Here is a 14776-nt window from a genome sequence, read left to right on the forward strand (position 1 = left end):
CTCAATTGATGGATGGATTAAATTAATATGCCCTTAAGCAATTTGGTAAAGTTCAGATTTTGAAGTCACTGCTGTGCAAACTTCTGATTAAATTACAACATTTCAATTAAATGAAAAGCCATTTTGATTTGTATTTTTCTTGAATGCATTGTAAGGTAAGACTTCAAACACACTGCTTCTTTGTGTGACATGAAAAAAAAAATCATCAAAGGTAAGAGAGAGAAAAATGTGGACCTCCTTAAGGATATTTTTTGAACATTCATCTGCTCAAAAAATATACACAACTATAAACAGGAATAAAATGTCGAGTTTTCATACACATGTTTTAATGTGAAATGTGCAGATTAATCCCGCAACCAAAGCGAAAGCCTTAAGATACGGGCTGAAGCTGGTTACAGAGTGTCTTCATCCACAGCGGATTGAGTCTTGACTTGCATGGGGTGAAAGGTCACTTTCAAACCTGACCTGGTTAGACTGGAATGGGCCAGAATTCCATCAAACTATTATAAAAAGCTTGGGGAAGGAAATAAAATATGATCTAAGGCTGCAGCTTAAAATGTGGAAAAAGTGACTGTCATGTATACGTGCAAGTTTAAATTTCAGTTCCACCATCTACTGAAAGTGATTTGAAACATTGATACCGCTCAGAAATGTGCATAGTTTGGTTACTTCCATGGTCATAAATTTCTCATTAGGCTAATTCATATATTCAGCAGCACTATTATAGAATAAATAAAGTGCATAAAACACTACGGTCGTATTGAACAAAACAAACCAGCTACTGTAGATGATGCAACATCTGCAGCTTTATGCCTTTAGTGCCTCTTCTCCAGGAGAGAAAGTTTCATTTTAATAATTATTTCATGCGTATCTGCGTCAAATACGCAAACAATCCCTTCCAATGTGTTAGTTTTGGGACTATTAGGAGGATGGGCTACTTCCTGCAATCTCTGGTGAGGCGGGTTCCACGCTGTGACTCCCCTCTCGTGTTTGTATTCTCCATGGTGCTCCCCCTCATGTTCCTGATACGTGGCTGTTTGGGAGAGCCGCGGTGTGGGTCCCCGTCCGCCCCGCAGCAGCAGCAGCAGCAGCTGGGAGTCTGCAGGAACTCAGGCTGCTATTCATCAAGGTCTGGATGGCAGGGACACACTGGTGCACAGACTGTCGAAACCACAAGGTATGTACATAAAATAAGTCATTGTTCACATTGTACTTTTTGGGGTAGGGAGGTCTTCAACAAGTTTTTCATGGCAGTAAGTTTGTGAAACTGATGCTAGCTGTCGGAGAGCAGCCGCTGTTAGCGTTAAACTTACGTGGCTACGTGTTTGAGGAGCTAATCTCTTTAGCAAACTGTGTCCGACTGCATTCCTCCGTCTGCTGCTCGCTGCTGTTAGCCTGCTAACTCTGAGCTGCAGACCCCAGGGCTGGCTACTACATATTATTAATCGCAAACCTAGTTTCTCACTTTTTGTTGTTGTTGTTGTCACTTTTAGCATAATGGCGTCCCAAGTTTTTCCAGCTCAGTTACTGCTGCAGCTCAACTGTTTTTAATCAACATTCACTCCACGTGTTTTCGCTAACTCCCAGACTTGACATTTCGGAGTTTGTAATATTTAATAATAGGATAAATCCACGCATTCATTTTACATCCAATAAGTTAAACTAAAGGTAGTCACCTCAGCTGGTCAGACGCCCTGAAATGGGTAATGGAAAAAATTATAAGTAATCATCTGCCAAGAGGAAGTCCGTCTGGAAGTCTGCTCCTTCTGGAGTTTTCTGTCTGCCTCATATCTCTCTAACAGCAGTCAATTTTATTCATGTTTTGAAGGTAAACCGTCAATATTAGGTTCAAAAGTGTCTTTTACTGCACAGATTTTGTTGCTCTGATTAAATAAATAAAAGAGGTTTTTGTCGATATTCGGTTGTTATGGTAACTGACAGAGCAGTGATCTAATCAAAACGTGTAAACATATTAGGGTGCGATAATTGGTGCTTGTAGTGGAAACGATTTTTGGCAATAGTTAAATAATAAAAAAAGTTTTCCCTGTTCCCTCATAACCACTAAGAAGCAGAATTATTACTTGTTCAAGCAGATCTTCTTCAAAGGGAAGTGTTGTGTGTAAAATTTTGGGGACTCCCAGCCAGACAATGGACCACTCAATAAATGTTGATTGCCACTTTGACTTGTGCTAAATATCAATTACCTGTCAATGTGTAACTTGGATGATGTCAACCCCAATTTCACTGAGTTTCTAAAGTTGCTGTTTTACATGCACAGACGTTCACAGTTCAGAGTTTGTGAAAGACTTATAAGCTGTCGGAAGTGTGAAGAAAACGTTTACATACCATATCTGTCAAGTTTTAAAAGCAAGACTGCCATTTTGGATTTTTAGGTTGAGTTTGGTGGGGAAACCTCTAACTTTCCTTCTTGAAGCTCCAACTTCTACTGATTATCTCGTTAAGTTATGCAGTTTCAGACTAGGGAATGATAATCATCTATGTCAAAAAAGATCATCAGCATAATTAAACTTAACATTTCAACTAATGAACCAGTACTAGTGGGAAGAAAAAAAATATTGTTTTGTTTGTTTTTTTATGATAAAACTAAACAAAATTTAAAAAGGCTGTTGGGGGTTTAAAATGTCTGTCAAGATGATGTTGCTTCTAAAGCTGTATTAGCTAGGGTGATACTTGTTGTGAAATGTTTGAGAATCATTTCCTCCAAGGAATGCAACATGATTTACTATTTAAATTGGGGTCAGCTTCTGTTCATAACTATTTAAAATGTCCAAAAAAAAAGACAGTTTTAAGTTCATTTGCTCTCTAATTTACTATTATTCCACTCAAAACAAACCAGAAAAATCAAGCAAATTCCAGCACAATATGTAAAAACTTTTAAAAACGTCCCTTGAAATGGAACCTTTTCAAATATACTTTTACTATTACTATACTATTTAAAAAGTACACTTGAGCAAGTTCCATTTCGAGGGATGTTTTTATAGCTTTATACACATTGTGTCATCACATAATGCCCTTCTTAAATAACACTCGAGATTAAATGTTGCATGACAGCCTCTCTTCTTTCCAACCCAAAGCATTTCATGTTACTGAATGGTACAAGTGGATTCAAGCTATTATGAATGTCAGTCAGTTGACCAATTTAAGAGCTGATGTTGAATGATTTTTAATAATTCAGAAGTTATGATCCTCCTGAGTATGGGTCAGTTCTGATCAATAAGTGATGGATTAACATATCTGCTTAGCTGGCAGCATTCCTGCTGTGCTTTCAACTCATTGAAAATCGTCATGTGGATTTCGGTTGTTTTCAGCATTCACAGCAAAAAATAAAGTTCACAATAAGCATATTTTTTTCAGCTATATTAAAAAAACACCTTCCATTGAAAGCTGAGGTTATATCTATACTTTTAAATGTAGATATAATCTGTTTGTTGTTGACCTAAGTTTGATGACTTCCTTAAATAGGGCAAAACCAATAGGAATGGGACAAGTCAGCTTTTGTTAAATGAAAACTAAAACCTAGAATTTATGTAGTATAAAATTTAACCACACTGTTTGACAAAATGGCAGCACCTAACGTGTTAATCTTTTATGAAAGTTTGCACCAGTTTGTGATGTGTTCAGTTATATTACAATCACTTATCCTTAGTATGTCACTGTGTGCTTAAATTTTTCTGTCAACTATTTTTAAATATACCTCAAAATTTTAATTATTTTCACAACCATACTAACTCACTTAAAACTATTTGATGCTAAACTCTGAAATAAGAAACATTCATCAGGTGCAGAATGTACACGAGAGACTTCAGTAGAAATGATAGAATCCATTTTTATTATTTTATTCTTTCGTAAACTGGGGATTTGGAGGCAGATTTGGTAGCTGGTACTTGCAACCAGTTTGATGTAAAAGAGCCACAAAGAAAGCAAAAACATTCTTCAGTGGAAGAGGCTCTTCAAAGACAGAGGAAGACATGTCAGATCAATGACAAAACCAGAGACATGCTTGTAGTTTTCTTTGACATTCTCTGAATTCCTCTGAGATTTCATCTGGTCAAAGTAAACCGTGAGCGCCGAGCGTGTACTGCTGGAAAAGCCAATAGTTTGTTGCAAACAACCAGAACCCTGGCTTGTATATCATCAGATATCCAGCTGAAGCTATTTTCACTGAAAATATTATCTTTTTCATTTTTTTTTTTTTTGGCTGCAGCAAACAAGTGGTTTGCATTTTAATGCGATAAAGAGATCTGGCTCTGTTTGTGGACGTACACCTGCAGAGCGTTCAAAGCACAGCATCAAGGCGATTGTTGAAATGAGACACTGCTTTTGCTTTTTTATGTGCCCAGAATTTCTACTGCAGTCATTCATTTTTAAACATCTAAATTCACTAAGAACTACAGTTTAATTCATTTGCAACCTAACAAATTATTTATTTTCTTTTTACTTATTGATTGCTATCTTTTCTTCTTTTTTCTTTTGCCTTCAATGAATGCAGAAGATTTAGACATTTGAAATGGTAATTTATTTATTTATTTATTTTTTTGTCATACCTACTCTCTTCTTACAGCATCACGGGCTCCAAGTGTTTTTTGGGCTGAGAGACGGATGAAAGGTGGAAGCTGTTGGAGGCCCAGCTGGGCTGTCGCTGCTCTGTTTGTCCCTGCTGCTCTGCTGATGCTCACCTCCAGGGGAGCATCAAGCAGCCAGAAGATGACACAAACCTCTATGGCTCATGCGACGGCTACAGCTGCGGGACCGGGCCCCAGTCTGGCAGATGATCTCCCAGGCCTGCAGGCGGTCGCAGACTTTTTAACCAGTGAACACACACATGTATGGCTCCTGTCCCTGGTGGGCTCAGTCGCTGTGGGCCTCAGTGGGGTTTTCCCTCTGCTTGTTGTTCCCATTGAAGCAGGAGCTGCCCTCAAAACTGAAGGTAGGATAAGGAATATGTAGTCCTAACTCTGCAGCTTAACCATGGCTCAAATTATTCACGACTGCTTTTTTTTTTTTTTTAAATCCAACGTTAACTCAGATTGAACCATGTTCTTACCACACTGGGAAATTCCTTTTTTAATTTTGAAAGCAGAAGTGTTCAGATTCAGATGTCTGTAGCTACCTAAATAAATGTTCCTGTTTTTTTTTATCAATTTAATTGCATAAATATGTTGTAAAATAATCTTCCTGAGACGTTCTGTTGCTTCTCTTTAGCTTGTTTGGATGCTGCGACGCCTGCATGATTTTAGTTTGGGTTTTTGTAGCATCCGTTATATGGGTCAGGGAATTATTCAATGTTATGGATATTTTTTGACATGCAGATCCAGTAGATTTTTGAACTCCTGTTATAAGGAGCCCAAATTTCCCCCCTATTGTAGCAGTCCTTCATATTGCCACAATATGAAGGATTGTAGCAAGAGGGAGAGGGAACTATGATCAGGTTTACTTCTTCTTTCTATCTTCTTTGTAAACATGGAAACACTGCAAGAAAATGGAGTAAACTGGGCTGCTGGTTCACACATCTGAAAGATGAGAAATCCATGGTTGCAGAAATATAATAATATAATCCAGACATCTAATGTGTCTCTGAACGGGTTCACCACTTTAGATAATCTGTCAAAAAAGCAGAGGAAACAGCTTTTTTTCAGTTTCTTCTGTTTTGCTATAGAGCTGCTATAAGAAGCCATACGTATCCACTACAATTATTCAGAAATGACAATCTGCAATAACTCATAGATTTTAATGTTTCCTAATCACGATTATTACTACTATTTTTTTTAAAGGTGTAAGATTCTATAAATGGTTTCTTCTTTTCTTTCTCCCCTCCATGTTTTACAGTTGGATAGCTTTGTGATGAATCTCATCCCCACACTAGAGATATTTTTTTTTTCCAGTGGGATCCACAGATGTTTCTGGTGGAAAGCAGGCAGCTGCATCCGAAATTTTCAAGCCTTCCTATAGCACACAGCTTGAAGTGAACTATCAGCAGAGGCCAAATATGAACGCAGCTGCATGTTTTCTAAACAATTATAGTGTCCAATGATGCAAGTTCACAGCTTTTCTTTTCTTTTTATTTTTTTTTTACTTTTTTTTATAAGATTCCTATCTACAGTAAAGAGTTTCCTGTTCTGAGTGGGAAGAGCTTCAGCTGCCAAGTGCAACAACATAGAAAAAAAAAGAAACACTTTTAAACTTGGTACTGGTTCTGTGAGGCTAGATTCAAACACGATGGTGCTTTATGTTTACATTTCACTTGATGCCCAGCTGGAGCCAATGAGTTTAGTTTATCTTAAGTTTTGTATTCATATTTTTCTTTGGTAATTATTTGCTTCTTTGAGACTTTGCTTTTTCATTAATACACATACCACCTATTGCAATCCTTGGTTATTAATGATACTTGATAATTCCTTCTAAACATGAGCTTGCATGCAGAAAATATCTGCATGTAATAATATATCCAGTTTAATCCAGACTTGTAGCTTCTAAATGATTCTGATGATCTACCGTACACTTTCCTTGTACTCTGTGACCCGACCAAAGTCACTTGAGGTGAACCAGAGGGCTGAAAGCTTTGACAGGCCACACCCACGCTAACGTGGCATTCCAGAAGTATTTTAGGCTGAGGGCTGAGAAATGCAGCCACTCCAAGATTAAAGTTTCCGTGAAGTGTTATTATAGGTAATGCATGGTGAGCCAGAGATGCTACTGTGCATTTAAGTGCCTCATAGGTTGAAATGACAACACCCAGGCTGAAAAGAGACACTAATTTATCACAATCTTTTTTAATGCCGTAAACGCGTATTTTAAGCTCATCATAAACTGTATTTAAAGCTAAAACAGCACGGAGATCGTTGTTAATCATACCTTGACATAATTGGTACCTTGTTTCTTTGCCAGCTGGATGCCAGAAGCTGAAGCAGCTCTTGAGCTTTGCTATTGGTGGTCTCCTTGGTGACGTGTTCCTTCACCTCCTTCCCGAAGCGTGGGCGCTCTCTGGCCCTCCAGGTGGGTCTCAGAGTCACAGCTTTCATAAATATATTCATGCTCTAACAAGGAATCCCTCTTGTAAGAGAATAATAAAAGAAAAAAAAGACTGGTTCATTAAAGAAAGAAAATAGCATTTATACGTTCCTTCATTCAGGTCTGTGGCAGTTTTTAGAAGCAGCGTGTTGGCTGCATCACCAGATCTCTAGTGTACATCTCATGCCCACATATTTACAGTCTGTGCTGTCTTTCCAGCTAGTAAACACAACCACTACATGACCCAGGGCTTGTGGGTACTCATTGGTCTGTTTGCCTTCCACCTGCTGGAGAAAATGTTTCCTGATGAAGACGGCCTCGAGGACGCCCCCCCAAATTCAGACCTGAATTTTAACCTGTCTGTAAGTATTTCTGTTATTTCTTTCTGTCTCGCATGTCGATGCAAGCCTTCGCTTATTTCCTTTTGTTGGCGCTCTCTGTGCAGATGCTTCGATGCTTAGTCTGCACATCTGTCAGTTGTGTTTTGACGACTGTCGTATCAGATGACCCGCAGCACACCCGGGAGTTTACAGCAGCAGCTACACATTTGGGAAGAAATCCCTATTGATTTTCTTGCCTGCCTTATAAATTATGCAAAAAGAAAGTGTCGGTTTCATGTTTAGCCTCCTGCCTTCTTAAAAATAAGCAAAGCAGCTTTTCATTTTTTTCTTTTGGATAGTATTGCAGATGGATATGGCCAGGCTGCTCCTATGTTCTCAGTGCCAACATTTTGTACTCTTCTATTGTGCCTGACTGCTCACTCTGTGTGTATATTTACCCAGGTGAATCATCTACTTCAATCCTGTCATCCAGTCAAAGGCTAAAAGCAAAAGAAGTGCATTTATCAAAGAGCCACTTAACCCTCAAAGATACTGTATTTGCAGCTCATGGATTTGAAACAGCTGTTCATATTTGTATTTGGTTTCTCACACAGAGATGAGATGCCATGTTTAATATACATAAAAGCATGGCCGTATTCATTATTAAAGTGTATGCATTTTATGCACATTTTATGCTACGTCTATAAAGTAAAATAGTTAATGCTAGCTCTGTAAAAAAAAACAAAAACAAAAGAAGCCTTGTTCTGTATGTTTGTAGAGGCAGAATACACGTTCCATCATGTCTGTCTAATGCCAGTGAGGGAGAAGATTGGAATCCACGTCTCAGCTCCTCTCCTTGTGTCTATTTTTAGTTCAGGGGATGAAGCAGCTGCTTCAGCCATTTCGCTGTCCACAGGAGAACACCGCTTTTAGGCAGAGGCAACAATAGACATGGGCAGAGATTTACAGCAAAAAGGGGAAGCTAACAGTGTGCTCTCCTAAAACGTTGAGCGTTGCAAGAACAGTAACAAGGTGAATATATTTTTGCAGCGAATCATGCCGGTGTTTTGCATCGATGCATCGTTTTTACACGAAACTTGCACAGCGCTCTAGATTGGAAATTTAGCTCCCGTCTCTTGGAGGTCATTAATAGCCGTAAAATTCATCACACTTCATTACTTCCTCATGCTTCAGTCACTGAGATGGAGCAAACATTTCCTTGTGGCAACCGGAGGACCGCAGGTTATTTCCTTCTCGCTTTATTTGAGCTTCAGTCCAAATGACAACATAAGTGGTTTCTAAATGATGGAACAGGGAAGTTGGCTATTCTCAGAAAACAGAAACGCTAGCACGTAATAAATGTGATGGCTGAGTCCTTGTAATGCACATCAAAAGCGACCATAAGCAAACTGTGTGCTGCTTTGCAGTATTTAGATTCCCACTGAACTGCAGTTTTTATTTGACTGGTTACGCTGGGAGCTCTACGATACTACTGGGAGGACTTTCTCTCCGAGTTTTTTTGATGAGCGCACGTGTTATAAAAGTTAAGCGTTTTTTTTTTTCTTTTCTCTCCACAGTCAAGTTCAGCTTTCGGCGTCAAAGCGGAGGCATCACTCAGAAACGGACACCATGCTGAGTCATGGAAATCCTCCAAGCTACAGAGTCTGCAAGACAGCTCAGAGAAAATTAAGGTAATGCTGACAACCAAAGCATATCCCAGAATATGACGAAAAATGGGGCAACAGTAGGGATAAACAGTTAACTTTGATGTGGGTTGCTTATATAAGATGCTTGTATTTATTAATTATTTTTGCCTGACCAAACAGCAATATGAAAGTACAGGCAATAAAAAACTATTTCCCCTCTTACAAATTTTTTAAATATGTCAGATCATAAAATAAATTTTTATGTACGAGACGAATAACATCAGTGAATACAAAATGAAGATGTCAAATGATGTTTTTCCATATTTTAAGGAGAAAAAAGCTGCCAAAGCCACCTTCCTCTCTATGTGGAAAAGTAAACCCCCACTAAACTCTTAGCATCTATTTGCTGCTTTTTTTTTAAAACTACAGTAGACATCGAAAATTTGTAATAGGTGACAATGAGTCTTTTACATCAGTTTGGATTTAAAATAATTTTCCCCACTTTTCTTTGCAGAGTATTTTTAATTCAGCCATATCAGGATTTTTTTTTTTTTTTTAAATAAACAGCTTCTGAATCGGATTTAAGTTCCGACTTTGACTAGGCGACTATAAAACTTTCATTCTCTTGCATCATTCGGTGACGGAAAATACATTTTAGATCAATGTCCTGCTGTATTAACAAAGTTAAAAAGGTCAATGAGTGAAGGCAGCACATTTTAACAGCAGTCATTGAAGCAACAGAGCAGCTCCAACCCATCACTCTTACACCTCCATGCTTGACTATAGGCAGGAGGGTTTTTTTGTATTTTAAATTCTTTAGTCCACATAGGTACACACTTTCCAAAAAAAAAAACACTTATGTCTCATCATTTTAGAGAATAATTTTCCCAAAGGTTATTAGTCAGAAATAAGTTCTGGTAAATGTGAAATGAGTGTCAAGTTTATTCTGATTAGCAATTTCATGGATGCCATCTTTGCCATTTTTATGAGCACAGATTTTAGCTGAGGCTAGTGGGTTCCTTAGTGTCTCAAAAAGGTTGCTTTGTGAAGTCTTTGGTTGGTTGTTCATACTGTCTGATTTTGATTGGCTGGTCAAGGTTGACCTTTGCCCCATGTTTTCTCCATGTGAGGACAATCACTGTTCTGAAAGTACAGGCCAGGTAGTAATCAGTCATGTGGTGATATAGCTTAGCCTGAGAATGTGGCTAAAGACAATTAATAATTAATCCATCATGTAAAAAGATGAGTAAGTGTTTTTTGTGAGTATTCAAGATATGTTTAAAACCGCATTTTAGGCTGATTCTTAGCGTGGGGTACTAAAGAGAAAATGCTAAAAAAAAAAATTATTTAAATTAGACAGTTTTTCATACATTTGTTACAGACAAGTGGATACCTGAACCTTCTGGCCAACTGCATTGATAACTTCACTCATGGACTGGCAGTAGCTGGGAGCTTCTCAGTGAGCAAGAAGGTAGGATTTTATTTCACGCTGTTTCATCACCCCTGTAAATGTTCCCATTTCAAGCGGTGTCAGCTCAAAAGCTCGCCAGGTTTATTTATTTTATATGCATTTGTGTGTGGGAGAGGCGGCTTCATTACCCTAGGTCAAATAATCCAAAAAGGAGCTGATGCTGAAAAGTCATAAGTTGGTCATTAGTGCAGAAAATGCACACAAAGGAAAAGACACCAACTAGCTGTGAAAGTTTGGAGAACCTCACTGTGTGTGGAGTAAAAATGTGCTCCAATCTGACTGACTAAAGAGGTGAATAACGATGCCAATGACTGATGTGGGAAAAGGTCCAAATTGATCTAATGTCGCAAAATAATAAAAAAGATGAAAGGCATTACTGTAAGTCATGTTCATTTAAGCTGTTATAAACCTGGCCATCTAATTATAAAGCTCATCGACTGAGCAATCGAGTTTATAGACTCAAAGATATTCATATTCTGTCCGTTTCTTTTTTTGCGATGCAAGCTTTTTTAAGAGGTACATTTTAAACTCCAGAAACATGGATTTGTACCGCTTCAGTAGGTTACCGTGTATCTGCAGTTCTGGGACATGAGTCCAGCTGGAGAGACAGAAGGTTAACAGCATGAAGAATTGATCATTGTGCCAGAAAGGAAGTTGACCAGATATTTCAAACATGCGCATGCGAGACTTTACCAACATTTTTTGGTTTACTCATGTTTGTCACAGTTGTCTTGTTGAAATATGCAAATTAAATAAATTAAACAAAAAATATATTTTTTAGTTAAATATAAATAAAGGACTTACAGCTATACACTTTCTTAACTCTTATCTTTATTTATGTTTGTCTTTTGTTATGTTGGCCTTTTGTGCTACAAAATTAGCTACGAATGGTTTAAGCTAAATTATACAAATTAACCTTCTACCTTGTTTTACTTTTTTAACATTTGAGGCATTTTCTCATTATTCTACTGTGTTACAAGAAACAGACTTTCTGTTGTGTATAAATCACTTTGCTCCTGCCTTTTTTTCTGCCTCCCAGGTTGGATTCCTCACCACCTTTGCTATCCTGCTTCACGAAATCCCTCACGAGGTGAGATTATAACAGTTCTTCAATGTTTTCATTAGGAAATAAATTGTTTGCATATCTTGGAGCTTTATGACATATCTGTCTCCTAGAGTCTTTGTAAACACAGTTGTTGTTTAGGTTTTTCTGTGTTGAGAGAAATGTCATCCTCCACAGGTGGGAGACTTTGCCATTCTGCTGCGAGCCGGGTTCGATCGCTGGAGTGCCGCCCGGATGCAGCTGTCTACATCTTTGGTTGGGGTCTTGGGAGCTTGTTTTGCCCTCTGTGCTCAGTCGCCCAAAGGTGCAGGTAGTGGAAGATCATTTTACATGCAGCAAAATTTGCTATGAGCTGGGAATTGTGTAAATTTGGTTAGTTACTCATGAAGATTTTCGTTGTTTTTGAAGGAAACTCCTCCAGCTGGATTCTGCCTTTCACTGCGGGGGGTTTCCTCTACATTGCCTTGGTTAATGTTGTGCCTGACCTGCTACAGGAGTCCAGTTTAAGGTAAATACGAACTTATAAGCCTGTAGGTCCAAATAAAACAAATCCATCAGGTGTACAGAGGTGTCCAAATTTTTTTTTAGTAATCCCTTATTCATTTCTTTATATTTAGCCCTCAAGGAACCAGATTTTATCTTAATCAGTGTTTTTTTGTGCTTTTGAGATGCAGTTTTTCTTTAGATTAAGACCATGTTTGTGTTTTTGTCACACATTTCAGTCCAGTTTCTATTTCGAGATAAATTACTCTTTTACACAGCTGGAGACACTTATTTAAGCCTTGTCAAACGTGAGGGAGGCCTTTTCCATGTCGATGATCCAGTTCAGTTACCTGCTTTTCAATGTACTCATGGAAACCTTTAATCATGACTTGAAAGTCTGCTGGCAGTTTCTGACTTACCAAGGTCCATTCTCTAAATCGGGGTGGTCAGGAACAACTCCACTGTGCTCTTTGCCCGTGGAGAGGAGCATCCAATGTGAATCCGGGGTTATAGAGCAGCAGTTGTGTTGCATAAAGCAGTAACACTAGGGATTCCCCCTCCAAAGTCATTTTTATTCATCTTCTTGGCAACTACTGGGGCGGGGAGACGTTCTTCAAGTACCTAACTCTGGACTAGTTCCTCCATCTCAGGCCATCTTTCCTTCAGCACATGTTTAGCTTTCCTCTCAGCTGCAGACTGTAATGTTTAACCCTTGGCTCATGTCTGTCAGTACGAATTAACATGTAATCATCAGTTAAAAAATGTGTCATGTAGAGAAAAAAACACACACAAGACTATAAATCAGCCAAACTATGAAAAATAGTGTGATTTATAGTCTGGAAAATATGGTAGTTATTTAATGTTTAAAAAAAATGAGTCCACAAACCTTTCTAAATCTGTTTTGTTTTTTTCAGACATTCCTTGTTACAAATACTGCTCATCTTCTGTGGGGTGGGCACCATGGCTTTGCTCTCAGCCATCGTGGAGTGACGTGGGAGGAGAACACTCTTTTGCCTTAAACACTACTACTGGAGAGGAACCGACTTCCCCACCATCCTCTTATTCACAGAAATATACTGACAAGGAGATTTCTGGCGTCATAGCCAAGGAAACACTAAAGCAAATATCTGACGAGGAGCAGCACTTTATTTAGGGATGACTGAAAGGAAGACTGTCGTGATCAGAAGACAGGACGCTAGTACTTGGACACTTTGAAATGTGCTGTACTTGATTATCCAGAATCAGGAAAAGGTCTGTTTGGAAATCTGTTACCAAATTGTTTTTTTTTTTTTTTAAGACAATCACGATGCTTTGCACATACATTTACAGCCAGGTACACGCGACGTACAATCTCATAACTAACATAAAAACTCTGGTTCCCTGTTTCTAGCAGAGCAGAAGTTCGTCTGATGTTTTTTTTTAGATGTTGTTCTGTTAGTCCTGTTTGCTATCAGTTTTTATGTAGCTTCTGAATATTTATTGAAATTGAAAACAGTTTAATCACTCCCGCTTGTCTTGTGTTGTATTATTTTCTACCAAAGAACTTTTATCTGTTTGCCTTTCACATACAGTGTAACCTGCACATTTTGAGCAGCTTGAGCTCCTCACACAGCATTCATCAAGAGGAAGTGCTTGTAGTAACATTTAATGACAATACATTGATGTTATTTGCTAAAACTTAAATTTCATTTAATTTTTATTGCTAGCTATTTCTGAGAGACAAAAGATAGCTTTTAGAAAGTTGAAAACGGGGGATGATACATGTTTTAAAAGACTTTTGAAGAAATAAACTTTAAATTATAGACAACTGTATCAAAGGGATTGGTTTTTATATTTTGAGGAAAATGTGATGCAAATCACTGCAGGGTTCCTGCAGTTTAAAAAATATGAAATTTAGGGGGGGGAAAAAAACAACTTTTACAGGTCCAGATAAAAATAATACTAAAAACAAGATCTCTTACTGACTTTATTTCCTTTTCCAATGCCTAAACTTTCCATCCATATTTCCTTCAATTCCTTCATCTGTTATTTTATCCATCATTCATTGAGCTGTCTATTCATTTGTCCATTTCTCAATCTCTCTTCATATGTTCTTCCATGTCTTTATCAATCTATTCTTTTTTTTTCTCCAGCCATCCATTTTACAGAATGGTTTCGATATAGAAATATGTTAAGTAAATTCATAGCAAACATTCATATTTATAGTTGAAAGCCCCTCTGAAAATACTAATAACTTCAAAATCATGGAATGTCAGCATTAGTATTCTGGGACCCAACAATTAGGTACAATTAATTGAACAGATGGCAGAATTTAAGTCTAGTATTTATTGATGGGTTCCTGTCTGTATGCAGTTTGCATGTTCCTGCTGTGCATGCATGCACACCAGCTTTCTCCCACCACCCACAGCGTTAGCAGCTCATTCAAAATTGCCCTGAGGTGCAAGTGTGTGCATGTGAGGTTATTTGCCCTGTAATAGACTGGTGACCTGTCCAGGCTCTGGGTTGTCTCTTTCCTGTTTGTAGCTTAAGATGAGCAGTGTCTCCTTTTACTCTACAATGACTGAGTTTGGAAAATATATGGTTGGATTTGCATAAAGATACACACGGATAGCTCATGGTGTCACATGGACCTTTCTGCATTAACATGTTCACCGTTAGAATAATCCTACTGCAAAGGGTGATAAATTGTCATATGGAAGCAGGGGGGAGGGGGCAATGACTCTGTGTTCACACATTTCCAGTTTCAGCAGTGTATCTGGCAAGC

The 14776-nt window shown here is 38.2% G+C and overlaps 1 protein-coding gene across 2 annotated transcripts; it reads left to right on the forward strand.

Annotated features, from left to right (window-relative positions):
• Positions 1–891: 891 nt before the first annotated feature.
• Positions 892–13829, forward strand: slc39a13 (solute carrier family 39 member 13). Of its 2 annotated transcripts, none has more exons than XM_015002032.2 (10): positions 892–1177; positions 4583–4948; positions 6907–7014; positions 7249–7391; positions 8927–9040; positions 10377–10466; positions 11506–11556; positions 11707–11833; positions 11938–12037; positions 12927–13829. In XM_015002032.2, exons 2-10 carry the CDS (start codon positions 4621–4623, stop codon positions 13000–13002), a joined length of 1137 nt encoding a protein of 378 aa, XP_014857518.1. In that variant the 5' UTR covers positions 892–1177; positions 4583–4620; the 3' UTR covers positions 13003–13829. The 2 variants fall into 2 exon arrangements, with proteins under 2 accessions (XP_014857518.1, XP_014857517.1); XM_015002031.2 differs by having other exon boundaries at positions 897–1177; positions 11707–11839.
• The last annotated feature ends 947 nt before the right edge of the window (positions 13830–14776 follow it).

The sequence above is a fragment of the Poecilia mexicana genome, unplaced genomic scaffold (genome assembly GCF_051168715.1).
Source record: "Poecilia mexicana isolate PSO_F unplaced genomic scaffold, ASM5116871v1 scaffold_3, whole genome shotgun sequence".
Taxonomy (NCBI): domain Eukaryota; kingdom Metazoa; phylum Chordata; class Actinopteri; order Cyprinodontiformes; family Poeciliidae; genus Poecilia; species Poecilia mexicana.